The sequence below is a fragment of the Amaranthus tricolor genome, chromosome 7, assembly GCF_026212465.1.
Source record: "Amaranthus tricolor cultivar Red isolate AtriRed21 chromosome 7, ASM2621246v1, whole genome shotgun sequence".
NCBI lineage: Eukaryota > Viridiplantae > Streptophyta > Magnoliopsida > Caryophyllales > Amaranthaceae > Amaranthus > Amaranthus tricolor.
This window is the reverse complement of record NC_080053.1, coordinates 8682284-8709228: the sequence shown is the minus strand read 5'-3', so window position 1 is coordinate 8709228 and position 26945 is coordinate 8682284. Positions and strand designations below refer to the sequence as shown.

General features: G+C 32.5%; 2 protein-coding genes across 2 annotated transcripts; one reads left to right on the top strand and one right to left on the bottom strand.

Annotated features, from left to right (window-relative positions):
- The first annotated feature begins 11893 nt into the window (after window positions 1-11893).
- LOC130817587 (germin-like protein) lies at window positions 11894-12757 on the top strand. The gene has a single exon (XM_057683380.1). The coding sequence runs from the start codon at window positions 11894-11896 to the stop codon at window positions 12527-12529; it is 636 nt and encodes a 211-aa protein (XP_057539363.1). The 3' UTR covers window positions 12530-12757.
- A 553-nt stretch (window positions 12758-13310) lies between these two features.
- Window positions 13311-20672, bottom strand: LOC130817586 (monogalactosyldiacylglycerol synthase, chloroplastic). Its single transcript, XM_057683379.1, has 8 exons — window positions 19797-20672; window positions 18788-18960; window positions 15888-16049; window positions 15626-15767; window positions 15078-15302; window positions 14890-14952; window positions 14747-14821; window positions 13311-13829 (listed from the first exon to the last, which is right to left on the bottom strand). The coding sequence occupies exons 1-8, from the start codon at window positions 20286-20288 to the stop codon at window positions 13593-13595; spliced, it is 1569 nt and encodes a 522-aa protein (XP_057539362.1). The 5' UTR covers window positions 20289-20672; the 3' UTR covers window positions 13311-13592.
- Between the last annotated feature and the right edge of the window lie 6273 nt (window positions 20673-26945).

The window sequence follows — 26945 nt, the reverse complement described above, 5'->3', positions numbered from 1 at the left end:
AGTAGTAGGAAAAGAAAAATATATAGTATATGCTGCGGTTCTTCAAGAACCACTGCATATACTATTAATTTTTTTTTTGCTCAAAATCCCGCCCTTATGTAAAGTAAAAAATCCCTCTAAAATTTTCATTTTCATTTCATCTTCAACCTACGGAACCCACGAAAACCTTTATCTTCAACCTTTAAGGCCTTCTTCTTCAACCATTTAAGACCTCGAAAATTTTCATTTTGCTAACTTACAAAATTTGCTTGTTCTTGTTCTTTTTATTCTTTCTTGTTCTTTTTCTTACCTATGAAAAACCCATGAAAACCCACGAAAACCCATTGAAATCTCACCTTGCTAACCCATTGCAATCTCATCTTTAAACCCACGAATTAGGGCTTATTTTTTAAAATTTTGTTCTTGTTTTTCTTCATCTTGTTCATCTTATTCATCTTCATCCTGTTTAATAATATAATTTTGTTTTTGTTTTTCCATTGTAGGTTACAATGTAGGGCACAACATTATCATTTAAATACCAAGGTAAATTCTATTCATATATAATAAGTTTTGTTTTTCCATTGAAGTTTTACATTTTTATTAGTTTATATTATTAGTTTGTTAATTAGGGTTGTAATATTATTAGGGTTAACTAGGGTCGAATGAATGTTATTATTAGAATACACATAGGCTTGAAAGAATGTTGTTAATTCCAAGTTTTTTTTTTTTTTTTTTTTTTGTGGATTAAATGATTGTTTTTATGTATAAGTATGAATTTTAAATTTTAAGGCAAATTTTTTTGTGAATGTCACTTATTTGAGTTTTAAAGATATATTTGTGTTTTTATGGATTTAATTTTTGCGATTTGTTATATGGGTTTTTTAATGTTTATAACTTGAAATAAGTTTATAACTTGAAATGATTGACTAGTTGATGGATATATAATGTTAGAAGAATTATATTATTGTGTAATTCTATGTTTGTGTTTTGTGGATAAATTTGAGTGTTGTTTCATGTGAGGTGCTTTTATGGATTTTTTTTTTTTTTTGATTTGTTATATGGGTAGTGTAAAGTTTATAACTTGAAATGTTAGTAATTTGACAAGTTGAGGGGTATATGATGATAGAAGAAATATAGTATTGTGTAATTCTAAGTTTGCTTTTATGTATAAGTATGGATTCAAAAGTATAAGTTTATAACTTGAAATGTTGTGTATAACTTGAAATGTTGTGTATAAGTTTTTTTAAATTTTGTGTTTACGTATGAAAAAGTATATACACGTATGAATTTTAAAGTATTGAAATTGTGTTGTATTTGATTGCAAATTGTAGTAGGTTATGTACGATTGTAAGTATAAGTTTATAACTTTCTAAGTATAAATTTATAGTTCGGAATGATGTGTATAAGTTTTGTAAGTATAAGTTTATAACTTGGAATGTTGTGTATAAGTTTGTTTTTGTGTATAAGTATGAAGAAGTATAAGTATGAATTTGGTTTGCAAAAGTATAAGTTTACAACTTTGTAAGTATTTGTTGCCATTTAGAGCGTATAATGGTCATCAGAAATGATAATTAATTAAATCAAATAAATAAATTAATTTATTAATTAATTTAAATATCTCAATATTGCAAAATTGTTGTTTTCTGCAAAAGTATTTTTGCGGATCGCAAGATTGCAAGACAAAGTTTCTGTTTTGGAAATTGTTCAAATCGCGACTCGCGACTTTAGTCGCAGCCCGTGACTTTCGCCGCTGGTTTTTGCAATGTTTGTTTTATTCAGTTTTGCACAAAACAAAATAAAATATGCACTATATGTTGCGGTTCTTCAAGAACCGCAGCATATAAGCATATAGTCTCCTGTATGCGGTGGTTCTGAATCGCAGCATTTAATATTGTGTCATATGCTGCTATCACAAGTGCTGCGGGTCATAACCGCAGCATATAATAGGGATAAAACCGTAACATATAAGCTTTTTTTTCCACTAGTGACTCCTTATAATTCAAAAAAAAAATAATGTAAATGGTTTGGGCTTAATTTGCAATCAGGTCCCCTGACAAAATAAGGTTGCCGAACGGAAAAAATCATATCAATCTCGAAATTACCCGAGCTGTTCTATTTGAATCACATGTTCCCTCTCAATTTTGGTCAGAATGCATTGATACTGCCACCTACATGACCAACCATCTTGCCGCAAAAACTCTGAACTTCCAAACCCCTCTAAATACTCTCCAAACTCATGCCCCTATCCCATCCTCCCACTCTTTACCCCTCGTGTTTTTGGTTGTGTTGTCTATGTTCATCTCCGTAAGCGGGATAGGAACAAAGTTGAACCTCAGAATGTTAAATTTATTATTGTGGGTTTTGAGGTCACTCAAAAAGGGTATCGATATTTAGAACCGGTTCATAATAAGCTGTATACCACAATTGACTGTGAATTATTAGAAAGTCCTACTATTTTTCTCTACTTGGTCCTCAAGGGAAGATTATTGGTGATGACCTAAGCTGGTTGACATATTCGATAAGGATGCACCCTCTAGAGCAAGTAGGTAACACCACTCATACTGTGTCTAACAACATGGTACCTCCATCTCAAACCACTCCAGTCTTATTTGATGAGCTTCCTACTGAGTTAGAGGTAACATTTGATTTTCTCTTAGGGAATGAACCTAATGGAATATCAACTTATGAGGTAACATCTAAATCCTTACTTGATGTGCTTAATGATATATATTCCCAATGTTAAGCTACCAAGCAGATATGACTTACCTCGAAGGAGCACACGGGTTGTGCCACTGAAGAGATATGACCAAGAGTATGAAGCACAGCGATCTCGGTATCCTATCAATCGTGGCAATGGTGAATCATTATCTCTGGCAAACTTTGCTTTAAACACTTCTCTCTATTATATTGATTTGCCTAAATTTGTTAAAGAGGCACTTCAAGATCCCAAATAGAAGAAAGTGATGGAGGAAGAAATTTAGCCCATAAGAAAAGTGAAACATTAGAGATTTGTCATCTACCGAAAGGAAAAAAGGATAGTAGGGTGTAGATAGGTGTTCTCGATCAAGTATCATGAAGATGGATCCATTGAGCGTTACAATGCTCGTCTTGTAGCGAAAGACTACACCCAGACGTATGGAGTATATTACTCTGAAACGTTTTCTCCCAGTAGCCAAAATTGACGCAATCAGCATTCTACTTTCTATAGCTGCAAATAAAGATTAGTTACTTTACCAGATTTATGCCAAAAATGCATTGTTGCATGGCAAACTTGTAGAGGAAGTGTATATGAAAGCACCTCTTGGTTTCTTATAGGATTACACTCTAGGGGAAGCATGTAGACTTAAAAAGGCACTTTATGGTTTAAAACAATACCCGAGGACATAGTTTGGAAGGTTCACTGCAACAATGAAAAAGTTTGGGTATTTCTCAAGATGGAAAGGATTGAATTACATATTTGATCATTTATATCAATGATATAGTTATCATTGGTAATGATGCAATGTAAGTACCTCGCACATGTATGATTTTGGCCAAGAAAAATTCTAAAGTCAGGAAGCCTCATTGTTCAAAACACCGAGGTATTTCAACAAATACCTGTTTTTTTAAAAAAGCAAAAGAACTAGCATTGTAGATTGAAATCAAAACACGTGAATTAGCCAAAAATATCAACAAAATAAAAAAAAACATCAACAATTAAATTTTTATTAAGCAAATAAACTAACTCAACAAAGAAAATCGATAATATCAAAAGAAAATCAACAAGTACACTTTCCTACACATAAAAGGGAATTAACGTCGAGAAAATCCTCACAACATGCTATTCATCCAAGAATTCTCTATGAACAAATTTTAATGTACTGTTGCATTTGCAATGAGCAATAAAATACCGACCTGTCCTTTTTGCATAAGATAGTCTGTAATGGTGTTCTCTGCTCAACATTTTACATCATCTACCTCTTTTTTCTTAAAATATCTACCTTTTAATATTTCTATATAAGTATGCATATGATTTTGTTAGATTATTTACTTGTTTTTCAAGTTCTCGGTAGGTGTTTTAGATAGTTAAATAAATTGATGTTAACGAATAAGTACAAGTGTTTTCTAAGTTAATCGCTAGCACTTATTTGTGAAAGAAAATAGTTGGGACCCAATAATGGTTGTATAAGAAGACGAGTGAAAAACAAAACAAGAACAAGAGAACATTAAACAAGTGTTTATGAGGTATCTAATGATACCTCCCTTCAAATGATGATTACTTTCATTAATATATTTAACAATACACTAATGACTAACCACACACACTTGAAAACTAGCTTTCAAGATAGTGATTCCATTCAGCAATAGAGATCGACCATAAACTAATACAATGAAGAAGAAAACTCTTGTGGTATTTTAACTCTAGCTTTCTCTAGTGTATTAGCCTCCCTCTTATACTTCTAATGATTTCTAAGACTTCTAATATAGTCTAAGACATATTAGAAACCCAAAGACCAAAGCCCTTGCAGCCTAAGCAAAATACGGCAACAAAATAGATGTCGGCTGAATTGGGCGTTGAACATCGCTCGGGCAAGCCATGCCGCTCGAGCTAGTCGAGCGATAACTTTAAAGGCTCACTGACTTCATGCACCTGCTGCCTCAATCGACCAAGCCCCCCCTTAAGCTTTGCCTCGTTTAAGGCACATTTTAGACTTCCTGTTCATGATCTTTAATGCTCCAATATCATGGCACATTTCCCCCATATCCTTCATCAAAGCATGTTAGTGTATTGTCCAATCTGTGATTGAAGTCATCTCCAAACATAGGAGGTTTGGCTCTTGCACTAACAATCTCCCCCTCAAGGCCAAATGTACCTCCATTAACAAATGGCACCTTCCTTGATGTCCCAATCACAACATCAACATATGATTTAGCTCCCCTCAAGACCAAACCCATTTTTAACCTTCTTTGTGCACCACCCATCATGGTAGTCACCATCCACAAATGTCATTTTTCTTGGTGACTTGAGTCTTACATCACTCTCAGCATGATGTAAGTCTTTACTCTTTAGCAACACATGGCCATAGTTGTCCATTACACCCTTCAAGTGCACTAGGCACCCTTTTGCCAGCTTTAAGACTCCATCACCTTGAGTCTTCATGGTGTACCCAATCTTCTCTGATCTCCTTAATGAAATTAGATTCCACATAGTCTTAGGAATATATCTTATAGCCCTAAACTTCCTCAATAGCCATTGTGCATTCTCAAATGGCCTTAGTCACAACTTACTCACCACTAAGTAATGTCAGTCTCATGCTCACAAGCCATCATCCTTGTAAACAAGATCTTGTCTCTAAAAATATGATATGGGTGTACGGAGTCTAACACCCAATCACCATCATCATCACACTTGGCCAATAGCACATGACCATCATCAACATAACAATAAGCCTTCATCGCAAGGTTTGGGAGCTCACTCTTCTTTACAACCCCTTTCTTCAAAATTCTTGCCTTTCTCACCTTCTCAATTGGAACTTCAGTCTTCTTCCCTTTGAGCTTCTCACCATCAATAACCTCCATTGTTGCCTTCTTCATCTCCTTTAAAAGCTTCAAGCTTCTAAGGTCTTTCTTCAACTTATTGCAAGTATATTGAATATGGCCACTCTTTTGGAAATGATAGCACACCTTATCCCCATACCCAACTCTTGCCCTCTTGATTCTGTTTTTCTCTTTAATCCCCTTCTTTGATGTATTTCTCTAAATGATTTTACCATCCCCTATAGTAGCACCTTCAAGTTTCTTAACTCTCAACAACAAAGGCTCTATCACTAGCCTTTACTCTACCACCATTGTTAACAAGTTCTCCTTATCTCTTGAGAACTCCATTAACAAAATCTTCATCTCTTGCCCACACACTATTTTTCTCTCCCTTAAGTTTTCAACAAACCCTAATGGCTTCAACAAACCATCTAAAGACTTCTCAACTACTACCATCTCTCTTCTACCAACCTCAAAGGTTTCCCTCACTCCATACCCCAAGGAATACACCAAGCTCTTATACCAATTGGTAGTATAATGAGTAGAAGATGAGTGAAAAACAGAACAAGAACAAGAGAACAACAAACAAGTGTTTATGAGGTATCTAAAGATAACTCCTCCTCAAATGATGATTACTTTTATTAATATAATCAACAATGCACTAATGACTAACCACACACACTTGAGAACATGCTCTCAAGATAATGATCCCATTCAACAATGGAGATCGCCCATAATCTAATACAATAACGAAAAAAACTTTTGTGGTATTCTAACCCTAGCTTTCTCTAGTGTATTAGCCTCCCCCTCATACTTCTAATGACGTTTTAAAACACATATATATAGTCTAAGACATATAAGAAACCCTAAAACAAAATCCCTTGCAGTCTAAGCAAAATACGACAAAAAAAAAAAACGAAAGCCGGCTGAATTGGACACTAAACCTCACTTGGGCTAGCCATTCTACTCAACCTGGTCGAGCGATGACTTTAGAGGCTCACTGAATTTTTGCACCTAACTGCCTCGATCGATAAACCCCCCTCCCCCTTTGAGCCTTGCCTCGTTCTAGGCACATGTTAGCCTTCATGTTCATGATCTTCAATGCTCTAATATCATGGCACATATAGCTTTTCCTTCAATACTCACATCATCTTTTGCATTTACCACACATCCTTCGTCAACGCATGTTAGTGAATTGCCCAATGTGTGGTTGAAGTCATCTCCAAACATGGATAGTTTGGCTCTTACACTAACAATTAGCAAACTAGTAGATTATTAGCTATTATTTTATAAGTGATAAGAGTTATTGAGTCTTGTATTTCTACATCAATTGCTTGTATCATGGACTCCTGTAAACTTTGGGCTATGTACTTAAAGATGTGCAGGGTGTTTATTTGAGCTGGCATTTTTAGTATGACAACCGATAAGATCTATAGGGCCAAAGGTTTTGGTTTTATTGTTTAATTCTTTTATCTATTTTATACGATGGTATTTGGCTTTCGTGGCAGATCCGTTGTGCACGGAGCGGGCCTCGACTGAGATTTGGAAGAATTTCGTGATCAGCGCGGAAATCATCGCAAAAGGAAGCAGAGAGCTATCAATGCTAGTGTACTTCACCTGCAAGCATTGTAATGGAAGCACTTTAGTATGATCATTTTGTAATGCAACACTTGTTGCATATGTTTTTTTATGCCATCTAATACATAATTCAAGTCAACATCTTTAATTGTGCATAATTGAAAAACTATATAAATTTGATACTAAATAGAATTTACATTGAGATGAATTCAAGAATTTGTTAAAACCTAGACTGAGAATGATATATTGGTAAAGTCCAACTAATAAGCGAGGCTACTTTTTACGGTAAATTATATACATTTCTATCTATAGATATAGATATTGCAGCTGCAAAACGTATTATGTTCACCTCATAACCCCAGCCATCTCCTCTAGCTTTGGAACACCTTCCAATTTTTTGCGTCAATAAAACATTGTTTAGGCTAGACATTTGGGTGCATAGTATGACCAATTAACATGATGAACGAACTTACATCATTGACAGGTTCATAGATTTCATCGACCGTCTTTTCAAACAACTCAGCAACTGCATCCATAAACACCATCAAATCCAAATTTCCCATGGCACACGTGCCAAAAAGTTTAACCCCAGTCTAGCATCAAAATTATTAGTTAGGCATCTCTGATTAACTACTTTTCGTCAACAAAATAGCACTCTCTCATGTTGGAATTTGGACAGTCAAAAACATCATATTTGGTTTTGTATACCCTTTGTTTGGGTTTGTCACACGTGAGGAATCTGCCTAACTAAACGGATCAATGCCTACCCTTATTCAATAGTGCTACTCCTGGATGGTGTATGATGCCTGCACAATCCAAATATTTTTTTATTAGCACTATAGAGACTAAGCCTGATAACACAGAAGAGCAAATGGCTTGGCATAAAGTTTTCGTGTTGACTGCAACAATGGTTTGAATTCACGTTCAGCTGAATGTGCCAATCTTTTAAAAATTGTTCTCTTGTTTAGAAAACTACAAGAGAGTGCACGATAAACCTGCATATGTGGTTGTCAGACAAGCAGCTATTTATCTAGTTAAGTCACATTTAACAACATCAGAACATATCATTGGTCAAGAGACTCTACTTCTTTGCTAATTGGTGCCTCTAAGATGTAAGAGGACATTGTAGTTCACAGACTGAAACCTACACTTATATATTGAATTTTTGTGAAACCCATAACCTTAACAATCAGATCATTGCCTTCTAAAACGTAGGCCAAGTCTTTCCATACAGATACAACTAACGGTTAATGAGAGCTTTTTAGTAGATAAACCCAAGTTACCTTTTTTTAAGAAAAACATCAGATACAATTTCAAATATCTGAGAACAACCGATCATGCAACAAACCTGTTATTTTTGATGCAGACATCACGAACAAAATTATGCCTTTCAATTCAGCTTTTTACTTCCCTAATCTCTTTAATAGAGATCATAATGCCAATAATATATACAGTAATATAGGATGTTAAAGGTGGTTAACAGATAAGAAATATAGTATATGAATGATTAGCTACACATAGGCACCTTAATGCAAACTAATTGATCAAATTGCTATAATGCGTGAATCTTGTTTCCGTGTAAAGCAACTAATAAGCATCATTGTTTATCCTTAGATTTCATCTATTGAATCTGTCATAAGCATCAGCAATCTTGGGCAGTGCTGCAATAGTGATGTATATGGGTTCTGAAACAGAACCTACATTCTCTTATTAGAACTCGATGAAGGTTTGATTGATGAAGGATAACGGGCATTCCCCTCTCCTTGTCTGGAATTTTTCTTCCACCCGCTTTTTAAAGTCACATTTGTGATAATATACTCTTGATTGAGCAGGATCAGTTCATCCTCCAATAAACTAGCCTTTAGAATGTCACCCTGTCCCACAATCAAGTTTAAACAAAATTCTAAATACAAGCGCTTATAAAGACGGTTGCATCAGATATCGCAAGCAGTGAACTCACCGCAACATCTTGCAACAACAAGCGTTGAAATATTTCTTGACCGGCAATTGGAACGGCCTAGATTTCTCAATGACCCTAACCTAAATCTTGTTTAACGTTGATTTTTTTTTGATTGTTTCAGTTGAAGATCTTTCGCTTAATGGTTTCTATATACAAGCTAATAAATGTCTGTTAACAATCTAACTCGTGGCTCATCCATTTTATAGCGTAAGAAAATCTTTGCTCACCAAATTAAACAGTCTAGGCACAATATAGACATTCATCATTTCTTTATTTATAGATTCTAGACGGACTTATCAAAAAAAAAATAGAATACCAGTACTTTTAAAAGGAACCAAAAGAATTAACTGGGGCGAATGTTCTTTCCCATAAATTCATACTCATATCCACTTCAATTGGGCCGAATGCAGTGCAAAACCTGAATAATTTTATACGTCTGCCATCCCTAATAAATATTATTAATGAAATACAACATTCGTTATCTTGTCAATTGTGAAGATATTAATTGAAAAGTAGTAATCAGGTGAGTAATACTAAAGAAGCTTCACAATCCATTAAATTGTAATCTTTATCTACAATTAATAATATCACCAATCACCATACCATTGGACATAATTTAACACCAAGATATCTCTCTCCAAATCAATTTTTATATATATAAAAAAAATTATAAAAAAAAAAAAAAAAAAAAAAAAAAAAAAAAAACTTAATGAATTGATGTGATTAGTATATGAGAACTTAATTATTGAAGTTAAGGTTAGTAAAAAGAGGTAATATACTTAAATGAAACAAAAGAGGTTAATTAGTCAACTTAGCTTCATCGATTACTTACGATATACATCTCATATACTAATGAAAACATCAGTACTAATGGAAATGAGCAACGAAGCAAGTAGGAAGATGTTAAAGAAATCGGACAAAATGTAAGAAATAACAAACTACCAAGGCTTAGGTTTAAATATTTAACAAAAAGAATTAAGACAAATAAACTTTAAAATTCAACAATTTGGGTAATTGTCTGCCAAATTCATTCAGTTTAGGGTTTAACAATTGTCATTCAACTGAATAAGCTTCAAGCTTTACATTCATTTTATAAAAATATAGGTATTATACAATAATCTGTTGTCCATTGAGTCCATACTACCAAGTTAGATCAAATCATGTCAGTCAACTCCAGTACAAGTTAAAGATTCGTTAAGTTTAGTTCAATTCACATCAATTCAATTATATTAAGTAAGATCACTTTTAAAAAGTTAGATTAAGTTCATTCAATTCAAATTTGTCCATCACTTTTACCGTCACATTCTAATTATTTAATAAGCTCCGATAAAACGAGTTCAGTTCAGTAAAAATAAGTTGGGCATTTGCGAATTTTCACGAGCATCAAAATTGACACCTATTGACTGTTATATAGTAAAGCAATTTGAATACATTAAGATTAACTTAGAATTAATAGCTAAACACTCTAACACGCTACTCTAAATAAATACGGGTCATAAATATTTTACGTAAAATTACTTGACAATCCCTCTACCCAAATAAATACGTAAAATTTTTCATCATAAAAGAAATTATTAAGTGTTTGAAATATTAAGTTTGTTAGAAAGAAATGTGAGCAACTATTTTGAGCCAAGTTGAAAAACAAAAAATAAAATAATGTGGCAAAGGTCAACTATATTTTTATTACGAATACTATTCCCTTTTATTCATCCTAAGTGTTTTATTTTATTTTTTTATTATTTTTTAGATAATTAAATTGGACCACATATGAAAGAGAATAACTATAGTATTTTTAAATTTTTATAGGGGTAAAGTGAGTTAGTAAGTGTAGAGGTCTAAAAAGATTATGTTTCGTAAGGGTAAATTGGTAAAGACATACCCAAAATAGAAATAAGACATTTAGAGTCACATGACCCAATAAAAAATGCGATACTTAGGTCGTATAGAAGGGAGTATTAATTATTAATTAATATTCCCTTCGTTTTATTACATCTGCTAAACATTTGTTATTTAACCGTTTAAAATTAATTGCAAATTATTATTTTTGGCAAAAAAAAAATAACAATGTAAAGATCTAATTTACCCCTACTTTTTCCTTAACCTTATATATACAAAAATTCTTATTTCAAAGGGTCTAATTGTGAAAATTGGACTGATCATGTATATTAAGTGTGTTAAATCGGTTACTTATAATTTAAAAATAATTAATTATAGCAATGGACTAATTTTATAAGTCAGTCTCATTATAAAACGGTCTTATACAACATAAGTTGTATATATTAACTTTTTAGAGATTATAATAGTATTTTTAACATAAAGTTATCATTTTCTTAATTCTTGTAATTCTTGTGTGTATAGCACCTAACACAAAAGATGAAGTAGTAACTAAGAATCAACCACAATTTCAAATCATTTATTATTCGATCGTTTATATTAATTAATACGACTTCAATTTTGAGTACCCTCGAGCCTAATTAAAACTAATTAATAGACTTGACCTTGAGCAAGTTACTCAAGTTGTTTCTCCATTTTATTTTATTTCACTCATTTTTGCAATTTTTTAATTTATTGTTTCACTTTCACTTTTTTAATCTTATGCATAAAATTATACTTTCTCCATCTTAACCACTCATTCGTATTCTGCATTTTTTTTATTTTATTCGTCAGTCTAATTTTTTATTCCACTAAATTTCATTCATTTCACACTAAGTGTTTACTCTCCAACCTAATCTCTATTTTCACTAAATTTCACCCGTTTTACACTAAGTGCAAAATAAGAGGTACATAAGTGTATTTGTGAAATAAGCCTCACCCTTATATAAAGGTTGCCAATGAGGAAACCAAATGCAAGAAAACAAAATGAATAGCCTTGTATTTTTCTTTCTTTTTTCTCTATTCATTTCCCTCGCTTATTGCGACATTGAATTCGATTTTTGTGTTGGAGACATTAGCCGCCAAACATCACCAGTCGGGTATGCTTGCAAAAATCGAGCAACCGTGACAATAGATGATTTTATTTTCACTGGTTTTCGTGTTCAAAAAACCACAACAAACATATATAAAGCAAATGCGACACTAGCATTTACAAATACCTTCCCAGGTTTGAATGGTTTAGGTATCGCTACATCAAAAATAGACCTTGGTGTGGGTGGAGTTATACCCGCTCACACACATCGAACATCAGAGTTTATAATTGTCGTTAAAGGATCCATTATTGCAGGATTTGTCGACACAAATAACACGGCATATTTCAAAAGACTCGAGGTTGGAGATGTTATGGTGTTTCCACCAACATTGGTTCATTTTCAAGTAAATGCTGGTAAAACCTCAGCTACTGCATATTCTGGCTATAACGGCGCAAACCCGGGGATTCAACTTATTACAAACTCATTACTGGCTGGAAATTTACCAACTGATTTAATTACACAAATCACTCTTGTGAATCCATTAGAGATTGCTAGATTGAAATCGTTATTTGGTATAACCAATGCTTAGCTTTACATATCAATTATCATACTATTTTACTGCTATCAACATACTAAGTTTATCATTGTAATAAGTTTATTAAATAATGTGTGAGTACAATTATGTGTACTTACCTTTTTGTAATACGTCTTTGAGACCATAAGTTGTGTGTCTTAGCTTGTGTAATGTTCTAAATTATGTCAATCAAAATTCTATTTTCAATTAATCATGATTCTATTGAAATGTGTAATTATTGGAGGATTACACATGTTTATAGCTATAAACTTAAACTGCCTATGTGATGCATTTAAATTTAATTGATGCGATCAAATTTAGTAATCAGGCTGTCATATTGACAGCCTGTAGGTCTGTTTTGAGTACGAGTAATTATTTGTTTAAAAAGTAACAAATGGATTGTAACTTTAGAGATAAAAAATTTAATAATCGTAAGAAATTTTTCTTTGCCTCACAAGTTACTGAGGTCAACATTATGAATCAATAAAGACTTACGAAAAATTTATCTCAACTAAAAGAAAAGGTGAACACCTTGATTTCAATGTTCATATACTCTTGCTCACTATATTTTGCATTTGTTCTAGTTTCCTTCTTTTTATGTACGGGAGCTTTTGCATAATATATAGGTTATGTCTCTTTTATTTTGTCAAACAACGATAAAAACCAGAATCAGCTTCTGTAGAGAAGTCTTTTTCTTTCAATTTACTTAGAGCCCATAAAATATTAGAGACGGTATTGTGCTCAAGAGTCAAGGCTACTGAAAATGGCTGCAAGTTGTATTTGACGCAAAATAATGTACACCAAACCCTCCAAATGCAATGCAACCTACATCAACTAAAACATAACATAATTGTATTGGTAGTTATTAAAGAGGAATATCAATGGCTTCTCCTCAGTTCTCCAATCCCAAAAAAAATGATTAATTAATTGCTAAAATTTCAAGCTACACTACATTCACCACTTGGGTAAACAATGAATCATCAAACCCCAGCACCTCAAAAAATCAGGAGTATGTTCTACTCCGCAGTCCACTGAATTACCAACTTGCGCAGGTATTTTTTTTATCTGTTTTTTGATGTCAAGGTGCACATGCGTATTGGCGTACAAGACTTCGTTGTTTGATGAGTTCATGAAGATCGTGAACGATCTTGAATACAGCGTCTGGCCTTGCGTGCTTCAATGCGTTCTCTGACATGATCTGCAACTCATGAGATTTAGGGCCAAACCATTGAGCAACAATATTGGCGATTTCCTTGGGCAGCTTCGAGTATTTTCCAATACCATTCTCTAAAACAAAAGGCACGTTTCCAGCTTCCTGCACCAATAAACACGATCAGATTCAGTAGGAAGTAAGGGATATGAGGTTCTTTGTTCGGTCTAGCTCACAAGGAAACTCTGCAAAAAGTAATCACGAAATGGCCAAAGAAATCCAAGTACAGGCAATAGAGTTGTCAGATAAGTGAGGCACAAGTTAAATAGACATTATTTTCAAGAAAAAATCACCACAAAACTTTTATTATATGCACAAATGTAAGAAAATCGGTTTTATTATGTGAGCCTGAATATTATAATTCAGGCAATGTTCACTTTTAAAACATTAGAGGCGCAACAATAACAATGAGCTGATAAACTTTCTGAAAACAATTAGTAAGAAATGACTAAAATAAAACATTTAGAAAATAAGAAACATTAAATTTAAATGGATATACTGATTGCAAGAATCTATCTAATGCAAGGCGAGGAAATTAGTAAGACAATTGCCTCGCTAACTTAAGGATAGTGTATTATTCTCAAAACAAACTTTTATTTCTTTCCGAACAACTCGGGCACGTGTATCCAAGTACCCAATGTAGCTACGGGCACGAGTTCTGGATTCTTCACTTGTATACCTAACAGTCCATTCCATTACCGCAACGCCACTAAGTAGCTCCTCCCCAGGTGGGGTTGGGGGATCGGATATATACAACCTTATCCATATCGAAGGTTCTGACCATCATAAGATGTAGTTTCGTACGAAGAATTGAGTGTAAGAATCAAGGCTCTATCGCACTAACTCTTAGTTGATGGATTGGAATTACTATGATATGAACTGCAGATTGGACTACAAGTAATAAGCGACATACATCGTAGGCAAAGACAAAAGATAAATCAAGTCCTGCTTTGGTGACAGTTGTATTTGAGTACACATGAAGCAAATAGTGGCCAATAATATTCGGACAAAGAAATAGATACCTGCCCAGCGATGTAATCATTTAGAATGATGGGTAGTCCTCGAATCATTGCTTCTGCAATAGTTCCAGGGCCAGCCTGCAGAAAGCAAGCCTCATAAGAGTACAGATAAGGTAAACCAGAAAAACATCTTAAAAGATTTTTACCTTTGTTATAATACAATCACAAGCACCCATGCACTCCTCCATTTTTGTGACAAAACCTTTCACCTGAAATTTCCAACAGACTATCATTTACTTTTGAATGTATATTTGTAAGCAGTTCAGAACATGTAGTATTAGGGCTGAAGTACTGAACTGGCCCAAATCGTGTTGGAACCATTTGACTGGCATACCTGGACAGGGATCTTCCAGTCAATTGAACTCAGCTTTGCGGCAAGCTTCTTGTTGTGACCACAAATTACAAGAATTTGACCAATCGGCTCATCAAGGTTAGAGTCATATAATGCATTTCCAAGAGCCCGTGCAGTAGCTTCAATGGGTCCCATGCCTTCTCCTCCACCCATCAACATAACAGCAGGAAGATGCTCATCCATTCCCAGCTCCTTCCGTAACTCGGGCTGAGGAAAACAAAGGTAAATTAGAAGATAATAATCTCCTGCTGAACAAACAAGCAAGTAAATACACACACAAAAAAAAGGAAAGAAACCAAAGAACTTCAATCTTATTTCTGAGAAAACAATAAGCACAGTGTTCATCGTCAGGACTAAAAAATTCACAAGAAATAATGCCGATTTCAAATCAGCTCAATTTGGCAAGGCGTCTTAGCAAAATGTTAAAAATACCATATGTATGCATGAGGACACTAATGACCCAGTCAACCAGATAGTATGTCTTAGTAAAGCATTGGACAGATTAAATGAAGAGGGTAGAGCAGATAAACCTTTGGTCGAACAGGCCTAACAAAGGAAGGCCGCACAGGAAGTCCAAAAACCTTAATTTGAGAAGGCTGCAAACCAGCTTTTGTTGCTCTTCGAGCCACCTCATTCGACGGACAGTAGCACCTTGTCACAAGCTTATGAAACCTATATCAACAAGGAATAAAATAAAATAAAAAAACAGGTAGGAAAAGCAAATGTCACACGTTCGTCATTCGATAGTGTCTTACACACAATACTTTTATGATACGCACAGAGGACACCTACCATGTAGGATGACAGGTGCTCAGATCTGTAATCACAGTAGTGAAGATAATTTTCTGGAGAAGGCCTTTGGACCTTAAGATACGAAGTGGAACATGTTGCATTAGAGGATGCACACTAATGATGATATCTGGCTGGTATTTCATCAACCCTTTGGCAACCTCACTGTTCAGGAATCAGATCAAAGTTAGCTAGGTAAGACGACAAACTTTTTAGTTAGTGCAACAGTCTTCATAAAGCAAACCCAAAGATGAAGAACTCATTATATGTCAAACGCAGTCTGTTGTGCGACAGCGGAAGCAAAGATCGAAAACAATAACGGAAGCAATAAAGATTCAAACAAACAATAAAGAAAATCACACCGAAAAATTTAACGTGGTTCACTATCAATGTGATAGCTATATCCACTGGCACCGAAAATAAACTTTCACTATCTGGGAGATTACAAGATAACATGAGAAGCCACAACAATGGCTCTCCGAGCTTTTTCTCTCTTAGTTTTCCTCACTTTGTGTTTTGCATTGCATACCCTAATTCTGGGGCCTTTATATAGTATACCTCATAAAACAAACAAATTAGGTTAAGAAAATAAAAAAAAAACCGTCAAAAACCAAGAAGAAACCGGCTAATACGTAGAAACGCACAGGCGTAGAAGTCCGCGCCCTGCAAGTGTGACCTGCGTAGATCTCCACAGCACGCGCCCAACATTCTACCCAATACAGAAGCTTCTCCACGCCTCGCGTAATACTCCGCACCCCGCGTAGATCTCCGCACTCCGCGGATCTGGCATTTTTGACCCACACTTGATTCATCTTCTTCATGATCTTGGACTTGGTTCGAGTCACAAAAATCCCAACACAGCCAATTTTCAAGCATATCATAATTTCACAATACAGTGTTTGCAATTGCATAAGCAACATACCAATTCACGCAAATATACAAGGATTGTCATAACTGATATTAGATCACACATTCATGGCTATCATGTCACCGAGTGAATAATAACAGAACACTCTCAGGCTAAGAAACTTCCATTAATAGATTCTAAAGCTTATCATTTACAACAACAATCACTACATTTGATGACTACATGACACACCACCATACATTGGGAAGCAAAAGTTTCTGTCTACAATATTACTACATTCAACTCATCACAAAGTGGGAAAACATGTGTTTCACACCAAAAACATTTTACATTCAACAACATTTTAACTTAAAATGTGTCAGTTTGCACGCTACAGATTTCAATCTCAGGAGGCTTGCGTTACATAGTGAAGGCCCAACCAACTCCTCTACCTTGTTTTCTTGTTCTATATAGGAAGTTTGCGATATTTAAGTGATTAACTGGACAGCTAGGACAATACCCTTTATCCACCCCTGGTTGTATTCATAAAAAATATGTAATTAAAAAAGTCGGAAAAGCTTGTAGGATATAGACTACACATCCAAAGGAAGCATACGGGCCAAAGAGATTGATCGATGAAAGAAAGATCAGATTGTCGTACGAAGAAGCAAGCCCAGAGCAAAAGACTATTCCAAGAAGTAAAAGGTCAAGTGGCTTCACACTTCGAAGTCCACAAGGCGTAAGTCATGATTTCAATTCTTTAACGATCCATCAACATTTGAGTCTAATCTTAGAATGAAAGACCAACCTCTCAGTCAAGTTTAAATTGGTGCCATTCAATTTCATTGTAACCAAGGTTGTTAAAATCATAATTCTAACTTAAATCAGAAACAACTCTCAGAATTGGATCGTAGAATCGAATCGTAGAATTAAATGATTCTACAATTTTGCAAAATAAAAAGTTGTGATTGCTTATGTATATTGTTTAGTCATTTTAAATGTAAAAAGAGAAATTAAAATTCATTTATCTTCTAAAAATTTTTTTATTATTCAAAAAATAAATATATAAGTACCAATTATTTGTGGCCCTTTTTCCCTTATTTTTATGAATTGACAAACTTAATAAAAAAATACACTAAAATAATCAATTTATTATATTAAAAAAAAACACCAAGTAGACAGTAACAATGATCCTCATTTAATAAAGCAACACCGAGAAGAGTTTTGATCATGTACACATTATATAGTAACAGTTTCAAAACCATAACAATTCATAACACCAAATGAAAAAACTCAATAATTTTCACAGTCAATAATGTAGAAATTATTAATTATGAACATCAATTCAATCATTAATAAGTTAGTAACACCAAATGAAACCAAACCTCTCAACCAATAATATACATAAAAAGTAGCTCTAAGGTAGCAAAAATTTTCATTTAAAAGCAAAAAGTCCCAACATCCACGAGTGTTGTTCATAAACCAGCCATATCATAGTCAAGAGTCTCAATTCAAACATCAAAAAGCAAAAAAATAGCAATTAGGGTCTAGGGAATAAATTGATTAGGCGGGCTAAGGCCTATTTTAGCATTATCTTGAGCCTACATAAAGGCCTAACACCCATGAAAAACTAATTTAAACTTGAACGAAATGTCCTTCATCGTCCATATCCCTTATTTTTAATAACAAGAAGCTTCCACCTTTACCATTCAAAACGCCCCAACTCAGATGCTATACTCTCACCTTCCATCCCTTTAACGTACATCTAAAAACTTGAAAGTGCAAAACTCTGTTTGTCACATCGGATCCTACATCATTGCAGACTTTCATGTTTAGCTATTATTGAGACGAAAACTGCAAAGACAAAGCATTTATGTGTAGTATGTAAGAAAAGATAATAATAGGACGTGATCTCTCAATCATGTCATTTTCTCTAGCTAAATCATGAATTTCTCTCACACCCCACCACAACTACCTAGAATTTACTCTAAAGCATTACAATGGCGTATTTTTGAGGCCTTGACCCAAATAAAAACATAGTAGCATAATTACTCACCGTGCTATAAATGTAGATGTTGCAGCAAAATTAGATTGATGGATTACACGAGGGGCAGTACCATAATACGTCATTTTCCAGAGAGGGCCATGTTTCACCAAGAAGTTATAACTCTTTGGTAATTGATTGAAAGGCCAAGGAGTATGTTCAGACCACAAATCTGTAACAAAAACCTGCAACTACCACTATTTAAAAGCGATACAATCAACTGATAATTACATGTATGCAACCATGCTTTTCACACATCTCAAATAGGCACACAGTTACAGACCAAGTGAAGGAAAAATTATAATTTCACAACAAAACAATTCTATGTCAACAAAAAGTTATAAATTACTTTCACAATAACTAAATGCAGTTTACTTACCTAATCACAATGTCATCTTTATTTCAATCATAAACTTGCTAAACTCACGCTCAACCTCAATAGTACTTGAACATCTTCCATTCCATATACACTTTTCATTTTAAGCATTTCATTATGTTCTTTATACTTGGAATTATCCTTCTTTTGAACAAACCACTAAGTCAGAATAACTTTATCATCAACTACACACTTTTCAAAAACATTTCGAACTCGCAATGAAGTGTTGATGTACATTAAAATTTCTCATTAAATCATGAGCACGTCTTATTTATACCATATTGTGGATGATGTTAAGGGTCAACTGAAAACAATATATTTATCATCACTAACAAAGGTTAAGGACTAAGGTTGCCACATCAGACACTCAAACCGCGCCTTGCCTAGGTGAGAGCCACCTAATAACATCATTGTTAGGAATGATATGTTATAGGACATGTCAACAACATTATGCAACAAGAGAAGTATATAATTAAGTATACCATCAACTTAAAAACGTAATATCAACTTTCTTGATGCCAAGCTTACATTAACAGCAGGCAAATGTATTGATCACAAAAATGTATCAAAATTCACTCTTGGTGTATAAAAATCATAAATAAAATCAAATAATGCATAATAAAAGAGAAGAAATTAAAATTAGACCTGATAATTATCACCAAACTCCTCATTGAAAGCAGCTTTGATAGCTTCAGCTGAAGCCCTGTGACCACCCCCAGTATCACTCATCAAAATAAGCACTCTTTTAGGAGCTTCAGGCTCAACAACCCCATTGACAGGCTCTCTAACATCCTCCAAACCTCCATGTTCATTATCACTAACCCCATTACTTTCCCCAGAATTAACACCAATTGAAGAAAACCCAAGTGGGATTCTATCACAATGAAGCCTAATAGCCCTATTAAAATCACTCAAAACCCTCTTAAATCTAGAACCCCCATTACTAAAACCCAATGAATTAGCAAACTTATACTTGTTTTGAGAGCTTAAACCACTAAAATACATAAAATCAGGAGCAAATGAGGAATGCCCATTTGAGCTATGACTCTGAAAACTAGAATTCAAAGCAAAATGACCCAATTTTGACACACAATCAATCAAATTAGAGGGCTCTGAAGTTGTTGAAGGATGAGCCATTGAAAGAAGAAAAGATTAGTCCTTCTTAGGTTTTTAAGAGGGTAGCATTTGAAAGTTTGTGTTTGCAGATAAATTAAATATATAAGTCAATTGGTGAGAGGAGTGAAGATCGAGACAGAAAGATTGACTCTTTGGACGGAGGAAGACGAAATATAGAGAAATCACAGTGACAGGAGGTAGGAGAGGGATAAGTAAGAGGAGGGAAGATGGATGGAAAGGGGAAATCTTGGAAGGGATTGGCAACCACAAAGAAAGGATGTAGCTACTTGTCTTAACGGAATTGGATTTGCCCAGTTTTAATATGAGACTTTTAAGATTCATATGTTATTCATTGTTTACTATGTTAGAAACATAATAAAAATTATTATGTTTCTCTACATTTCTAACATAATGGAAAATAAACATAATAAAGATATTTAATGGAAAATACAAATAAATACAATTTTTATTTAACCAAATTAAAACTAGCTAACCCACAAAGCAAATTTCTAAAAGGTTTTTGTTTTTAACCAAATTTCTAAAAGTTACAAATCCAATATTTGGTTAGTGGAAAATTCAATTATTGTTTTTACCCCCAAACGTGTATAATGTGGCATAAAACATTTCCATTCTTATTTGTGGTCATTTTTTCCTTGAATTGTTTTTTTTTTTTAATATTTTTGCTCTTTCTATTATATCGCTATTTTTTTTATTTAAATTATTAAAATGTTCTTAAGTACATTCTATATAAATATTCTCATACCACACTCTATTACACTACTATCTCTTTAAAAATCAAAAAGTTACTTTCTAAAACATTTGTGAATTCAAAACTTAAAAATAAGGAGTTCAGCTGGTAAATGACAATGTGAAGTAAATTCAAATAGAATATTTGTGAAATATTAGAAACATGTCACTCGTTTTAGGCAACTGATCAACCAATTTTAGAATTTTTTTATGTAGTTTTTTTTAATCAATATATATATATATATATATATATATATATATATATATATATATATATATATATATATATATATATATGCATATACATATATATATATATATATGTATATATATATATATATATATATATATATATATATATATATATATATATATATATACATATATATATATATATATATATATATATATATATATATATGTATATATATATATATATATATATATATATATATATATATATATATATATATGTATATATATATATATGTATATATATATATATATATATATATATATATATATATATATATATATATATATATATATATATATATATATATATTCTGTAAAAAAAATAATAATTTTGTTAATTAATAAATTAATTATTCTTTACAAATATTATAAACAAGATAATTTTAGTTAAGTATTTCGAAACAAACGACAACCATGTGACAACAATGATAAAACTAATGAAAAAATTATGTCTAACATTTTCCTAATTATAAGCAAAGATATGATATAAAGAATAAATAAAAATAAGAAAAAAAATTTTAAACTTGTATTTTTGTGAATTATTATGTCATTTAATTAACTATTGTAGAAGAGTCATCTCTTTTACCTCATCATATTTTTGTCTTTGTATACTATTATTATTTTATTTTTACAACTATTCTAGAAGGCTCCAAAAATACTACAACTCTTAATTAAAAATAATCGATTATTACATACTATCTCATTTTTTTATATCTTGCATCATTTGTCTTTTCACATCGGTTAATACACAACTTATCGTTTTTAATTGTTAATATATTTATTTATGTTTATAAAATAATTATGAAAACTACAAATTAATATATTTTAGATTGAGACAATTCAAACATAATTTTATATAACTATGTTTTAACTTATAAATTAATAACAATATAAAAATTAAATTTTGCTGATGAATAGTGTACGATGGCTAAATAGAGTAAGACTTAAAAAGAACTAAGAAAGTATTTGAAAAGCTCACAATTAACTCTTAGTAAACCATATTCATATATTTTTCCTTCATGTTGAAGGATCTAAATGCTCTTTAATTAATCGGTTATTCAAAAATTATTTGCTCTCAAAAAAATCCTCCAAAAGTTCAATTTTAATATCCACATCAATTAAACCACCCGTTTTCAACGTTACGTAAATTTTTAAGTATGAATCATGTTTTTTTAACCTTACATCATTTCATCCAACAAAAATTTCTACCTAATTAATTTTATAAAAATATTCAAATTATTTAGTTTATAAAAATAGTAATTTTATGATATGTAATAAATTCAAATTAATAATTTATCTAATATAGTTCACTCTTAACCCAAATTATTTAATCTATTATCTTTTTTAAAATGGTAAATTATTCAATTTAGTTAATTTTTTGAAAAGTTAAAAATAACAGATTGGTTAATTTTATTTGACACGTAAACCAACATATAATAATAAAATTCGTTCATATAACGGAGTTACATAAAACCAGCACGTAAAATTTTTTGAGTCTTTTTATTATATTGTTTCAATCATTCAATTTATTAAGTTTGTAAAAGTGGTAAATTACTCAGTTTAATTAATTTTTAAAAAAGTTAAAAGTAACAAATTAGTTAATTTTATTTGACATATAAATTAATATTTACCAATAAAATTCTTTCATATAACAAGGCTACCCGACACATAAAATATTTTGAGTCTTTTTATTATGTTGTTTCAATTTGAATATGACATCTATGATCCGATTTGAAGTTGTGACTTATGAGTTATGTGTAGCCCTGAGAAACTTTTCCGCCCTTAGGTTGTTGGAAGATAAAAAAAAAAAGACGTATTTATATTCCCATGTTTAAAATGTGTCACAGACTCACAGCCACTATATTCTATTGTGTGCTTTCCTCGTTTACTTTCCACAATAACAATTAAAGTCAAACCTTTTTTATGAAATATTAAGAAAATTTGGAAAAACGTTTTGGGAAGATCTCAATTTGGGTATGTCACGTCAACTTTAATTTGTGGGTAAACCAAGTAAAAAGGACTACGGACATAAAAATTAGGAAAAATATGGCCGAAATAATTTAGTTTTTTTATGATTTTTTTATAATAATTCTACTTATTAGTTAATCATATATAATTTTAATTTTATGGGGTATTTTTCAAGAGTAAACTAGCGTAACTGATGACCTACTATAATAAGTTTTATTTTTTAAAACAGATAAATTATAATAAAATGTCAAAAAAAATGAATAAAAATTGTTAAAATAAATTTCTAATTTTTTTTTGTTATTTAGAATGTTTTATCTAAATCATCAAATTAGTCTATAATTTTCCATTAATTTTTTGTTTACTTTTTTGGTAGGTTAACTACTATAACAGGCCATTCGATGACCCGAGTTTACTCTAGGCAAATACCCCATAGAGTTGAGATTATTTATGGTTAATTAGTAGATGAGATTACTGTAGGAAAATCATAAAAATGTTGGATTATACTTGGTAATTTTCCTAAAAATTAATACAACTTCATTCGTTCCTTAATAATGTTTCCATAATAAATATTTACTAGAATTAAGAAATTTAAATCTTTTATATGTTAGAAATATTAGTTTATTAAATAATAAAGTTAATAAAGAAAAATTGGGCAAGAGGATAAACATTAAAAAAATATTAAAATAAAATTATTGAAAAAATAAGGGAATCACAATCATCAAAACAATGTTTTAAAAAGTTAGTGGATACCATAACCAATATAAAAATGTTAAAATGAAGTTATATATGGGGATTATAAGTATTAATAAAACATTAAAATTAGGATAAATAATGTTCATTAAGTCCAAAACTTGCGATATAAATAGAAAAATTCTTTAGGTGAATAACAATGAAATGACTCGAAGTGGCAAATGGAAACAACATTAATGAACGGAGGGAGTATGAAATACTAGGAACAATGTTTAGACGAGTTAAAAGATAAGTTGAAAAAAACTAAAAAAATAATTATACAATACAATAAAATCTCACCATTATAGCATTGTAGCTCACCCACTAGAAGCTATAACCTTCAACTAGGCATGGCCACGGTCCGGGTTGGGCCGGTTCCGGTTCCACCCGGTTCCGGTTCCATTTGGAACCTGTCGCGACCGGTTCCGGTTTCGGGTGGTTCCAAACGGTTCCTTGGCGGTTCATGAGGCGGTTCCAACTCACGGGACGGGCGGGTCGGACCATCGGTTCCATTTTTATTTTTTCTTTAAATATTTATATAATAAAAAAATACTATAATATTGCAGACGTACCTTTGATGATTACTTGATTATTAGCGAAATTCATTGCTTGTCAAGTTGTCATCATTATTAAAATATTTACTAAAAAGAATGAAAAAAATAAATTAATAAGAAACGAATCAATGATAATGTCGATAAAGATGAATAATAAAAAAAGAGGGAGAAAATGGACTTGAACCTAGTACCCAAAGGAATACTAAGCTGCCTACGTATCCCGAAGGAATCAAAGCCCACGTAGTTCTTTGTCATACCTTTTATTTATAGTTGTTGAATGTTGATTTATCGTTGTCCGATTGATCCTATTCATCTTTGTCATCATCATCTGGTTGGTTAGATGCTTCCGCTGACTCTCCTCCTGACGATGATGCAGATGTATTCATCATCATCCATGGATCATCATCGTCGTCTTGATCATCATCATTCCTTAGTCCTTGTGTTCGAATTTCCGCTTGATCCCAATCTTTCTTGCAAACACATATATGAATACTATGTGGAGCAAGACGAGATCTCTTTTCGTCTAAAACTCTTCTACCTGCACTAAAACCAGACTCCGATGCAATTGTTGACACAGGAATTGCAAGGATATCCTTTGCAATTCTCGATAAAATGGGAAATTTTACAGATTTTTCTTTCCACCACTCTAAAATATTATAGCTACCTTGGTCAATTTCAAAGTGGTGTTTAAGATAACTATCTAATTCTAAATATGAGGTGGAGGGTGAAGAAGAAGATGATCCTACAAAACTATCATCTTGACTCATTATATTAGCTATTACCGAATTATAATAAGAGGGACGTGCCGAAACGCTAGCACGCCTAGACGTAACGCGTTTTGGGTTATATACACTAGCGTAATAATCATATAGTTCTGCTAAAAGTTTTTTACATGTTCTAACATAATTATGTACATCAGTAGGCGGGCGATCTAACGATTGGTAGTAAAATCCTATTACTTTAGTAAGGACTTCAATTTTAAAACATGGGTCTAAAATGGTTGCCATTCCATAAATATAAGGAAAATCGGAAAAATATGCCTTCCATTTTTCCATCATATCTGCAAGAATCGGCTTCAAATATGGGTTAGTATCATCATGCGTATGTTTAAGGAAATGATAAAAAATAGTAATACACTCACTTATTACTAAGTGAACGTTCGGTTCATAAACATATGAAAAAATCTTAGTTGCGTGGTCATACGCTTCTAATATTTTATGTACACTTATAGCTAATTCCCAAGTGTCATCATCTATATAGCTATCTGTACACTCACTATACAGTTGTGTTATAACTAGACGATAAGCAATCGCCTTTCTTAATAAATCGTTGGTTGAGCCCCAACGTGTAGAAGTATCTAATGACCAATATACTTTTTTTAGTTGATATTGGTCACATAATTGTTTATATCGTCTCTTTATCTTTCCAATCCTAAGCCACTTCACTATATCTCTAATTGGATCTAATAAATCGCTTAATTGTTTTATACCTGCTTGGTAAGATAAGTTAACTATATGCGCACAACAACGTATGTGTAATAAGCTACCCCCAAGGATAAAACTAAATGCAGGTTCGTTAAATAAAAGTTCTATACATTTAATGTTAGCGGTTGCATTATCAATAGAACAACAAAATATCTTATCTAATAAGTTCCATTCTCTACATATCTCTACTAATCTATATTTTATGTTTTCACCGGTATGTCTTTCTGGAATTGTCTCAAAAGCAATTATTCTTTTTTGAATAATCCAATTTTGATCTATCCAATGTGCTGTTACACACATATAAGATTCTAAATGTGGGGGAGCAGACCAAATGTCAGTTGTTATGCTAACCCTACCATTAAAAGATTTAAACATTTCAACTAATTCATAGCGCATTGATTCATACAATTTAATTGTGCGTCTTTTAAGAGTGCTCCTAGGGATTGCTCTATATTGTGGTTGCAAAGTTTTTCTAGTGAAACGCTCGTGTGCCCTACTTTCACCGTGGTTAAAAGGCAATTCATCACAAATTACATACTTAGAAAATTCATCAATCATATCATTACGATTATATTTAAAAGGCATACCTGTGCTGGGAATGTCCCACTGTCGGCTTCCACTTGTGGTCCCGCTGCCGCTTGCTGCATGAGTTTCTTTTGTGATTCCATGCTTCTTTGCCAAATGTTTGTTAAAAGATCCCGTACCACCACCTAACATGTATTCACAAAACACAATAAATAAATTTTTATAAAATATGAATATATAATGTATGTATAAAAAACTTAAAAAGTATTTATCTCTGGCGAAACTGTATGCAACTAAGGGCTTTACTCCTTGACTTTCACAAATTTGACAAGTGCATAAGAAAACATCTGGATTGTCGGTTGGTTCTTTTGTAAAATATGACCACACATGTGAAACAGCTCTACCACCAGGAGGTG

What these genes read in the sequence shown, in the direction of transcription:
- LOC130817587 (XM_057683380.1), top strand. Translation starts at nt 11,894, where the DNA reads ATGAATAGCCTTGTATTTTTCTTTCTTTTTTCTCTATTCATTTCCCTC.
- LOC130817586 (XM_057683379.1), bottom strand. Translation starts at nt 20,288, where the DNA reads ATGGCTCATCCTTCAACAACTTCAGAGCCCTCTAATTTGATTGATTGT. An exon ending in TTAGGCCTGTTCGACCAAAG is followed by an intron (nt 15,303 to 15,625) that starts GTTTATCTGCTC and finishes TGTTTTCCTCAG; the next exon opens with CCCGAGTTACGGAAGGAGCT. An exon ending in GTGATTGTATTATAACAAAG is followed by an intron (nt 14,822 to 14,889) that starts GTAAAAATCTTT and finishes TGCTTTCTGCAG; the next exon opens with GCTGGCCCTGGAACTATTGC.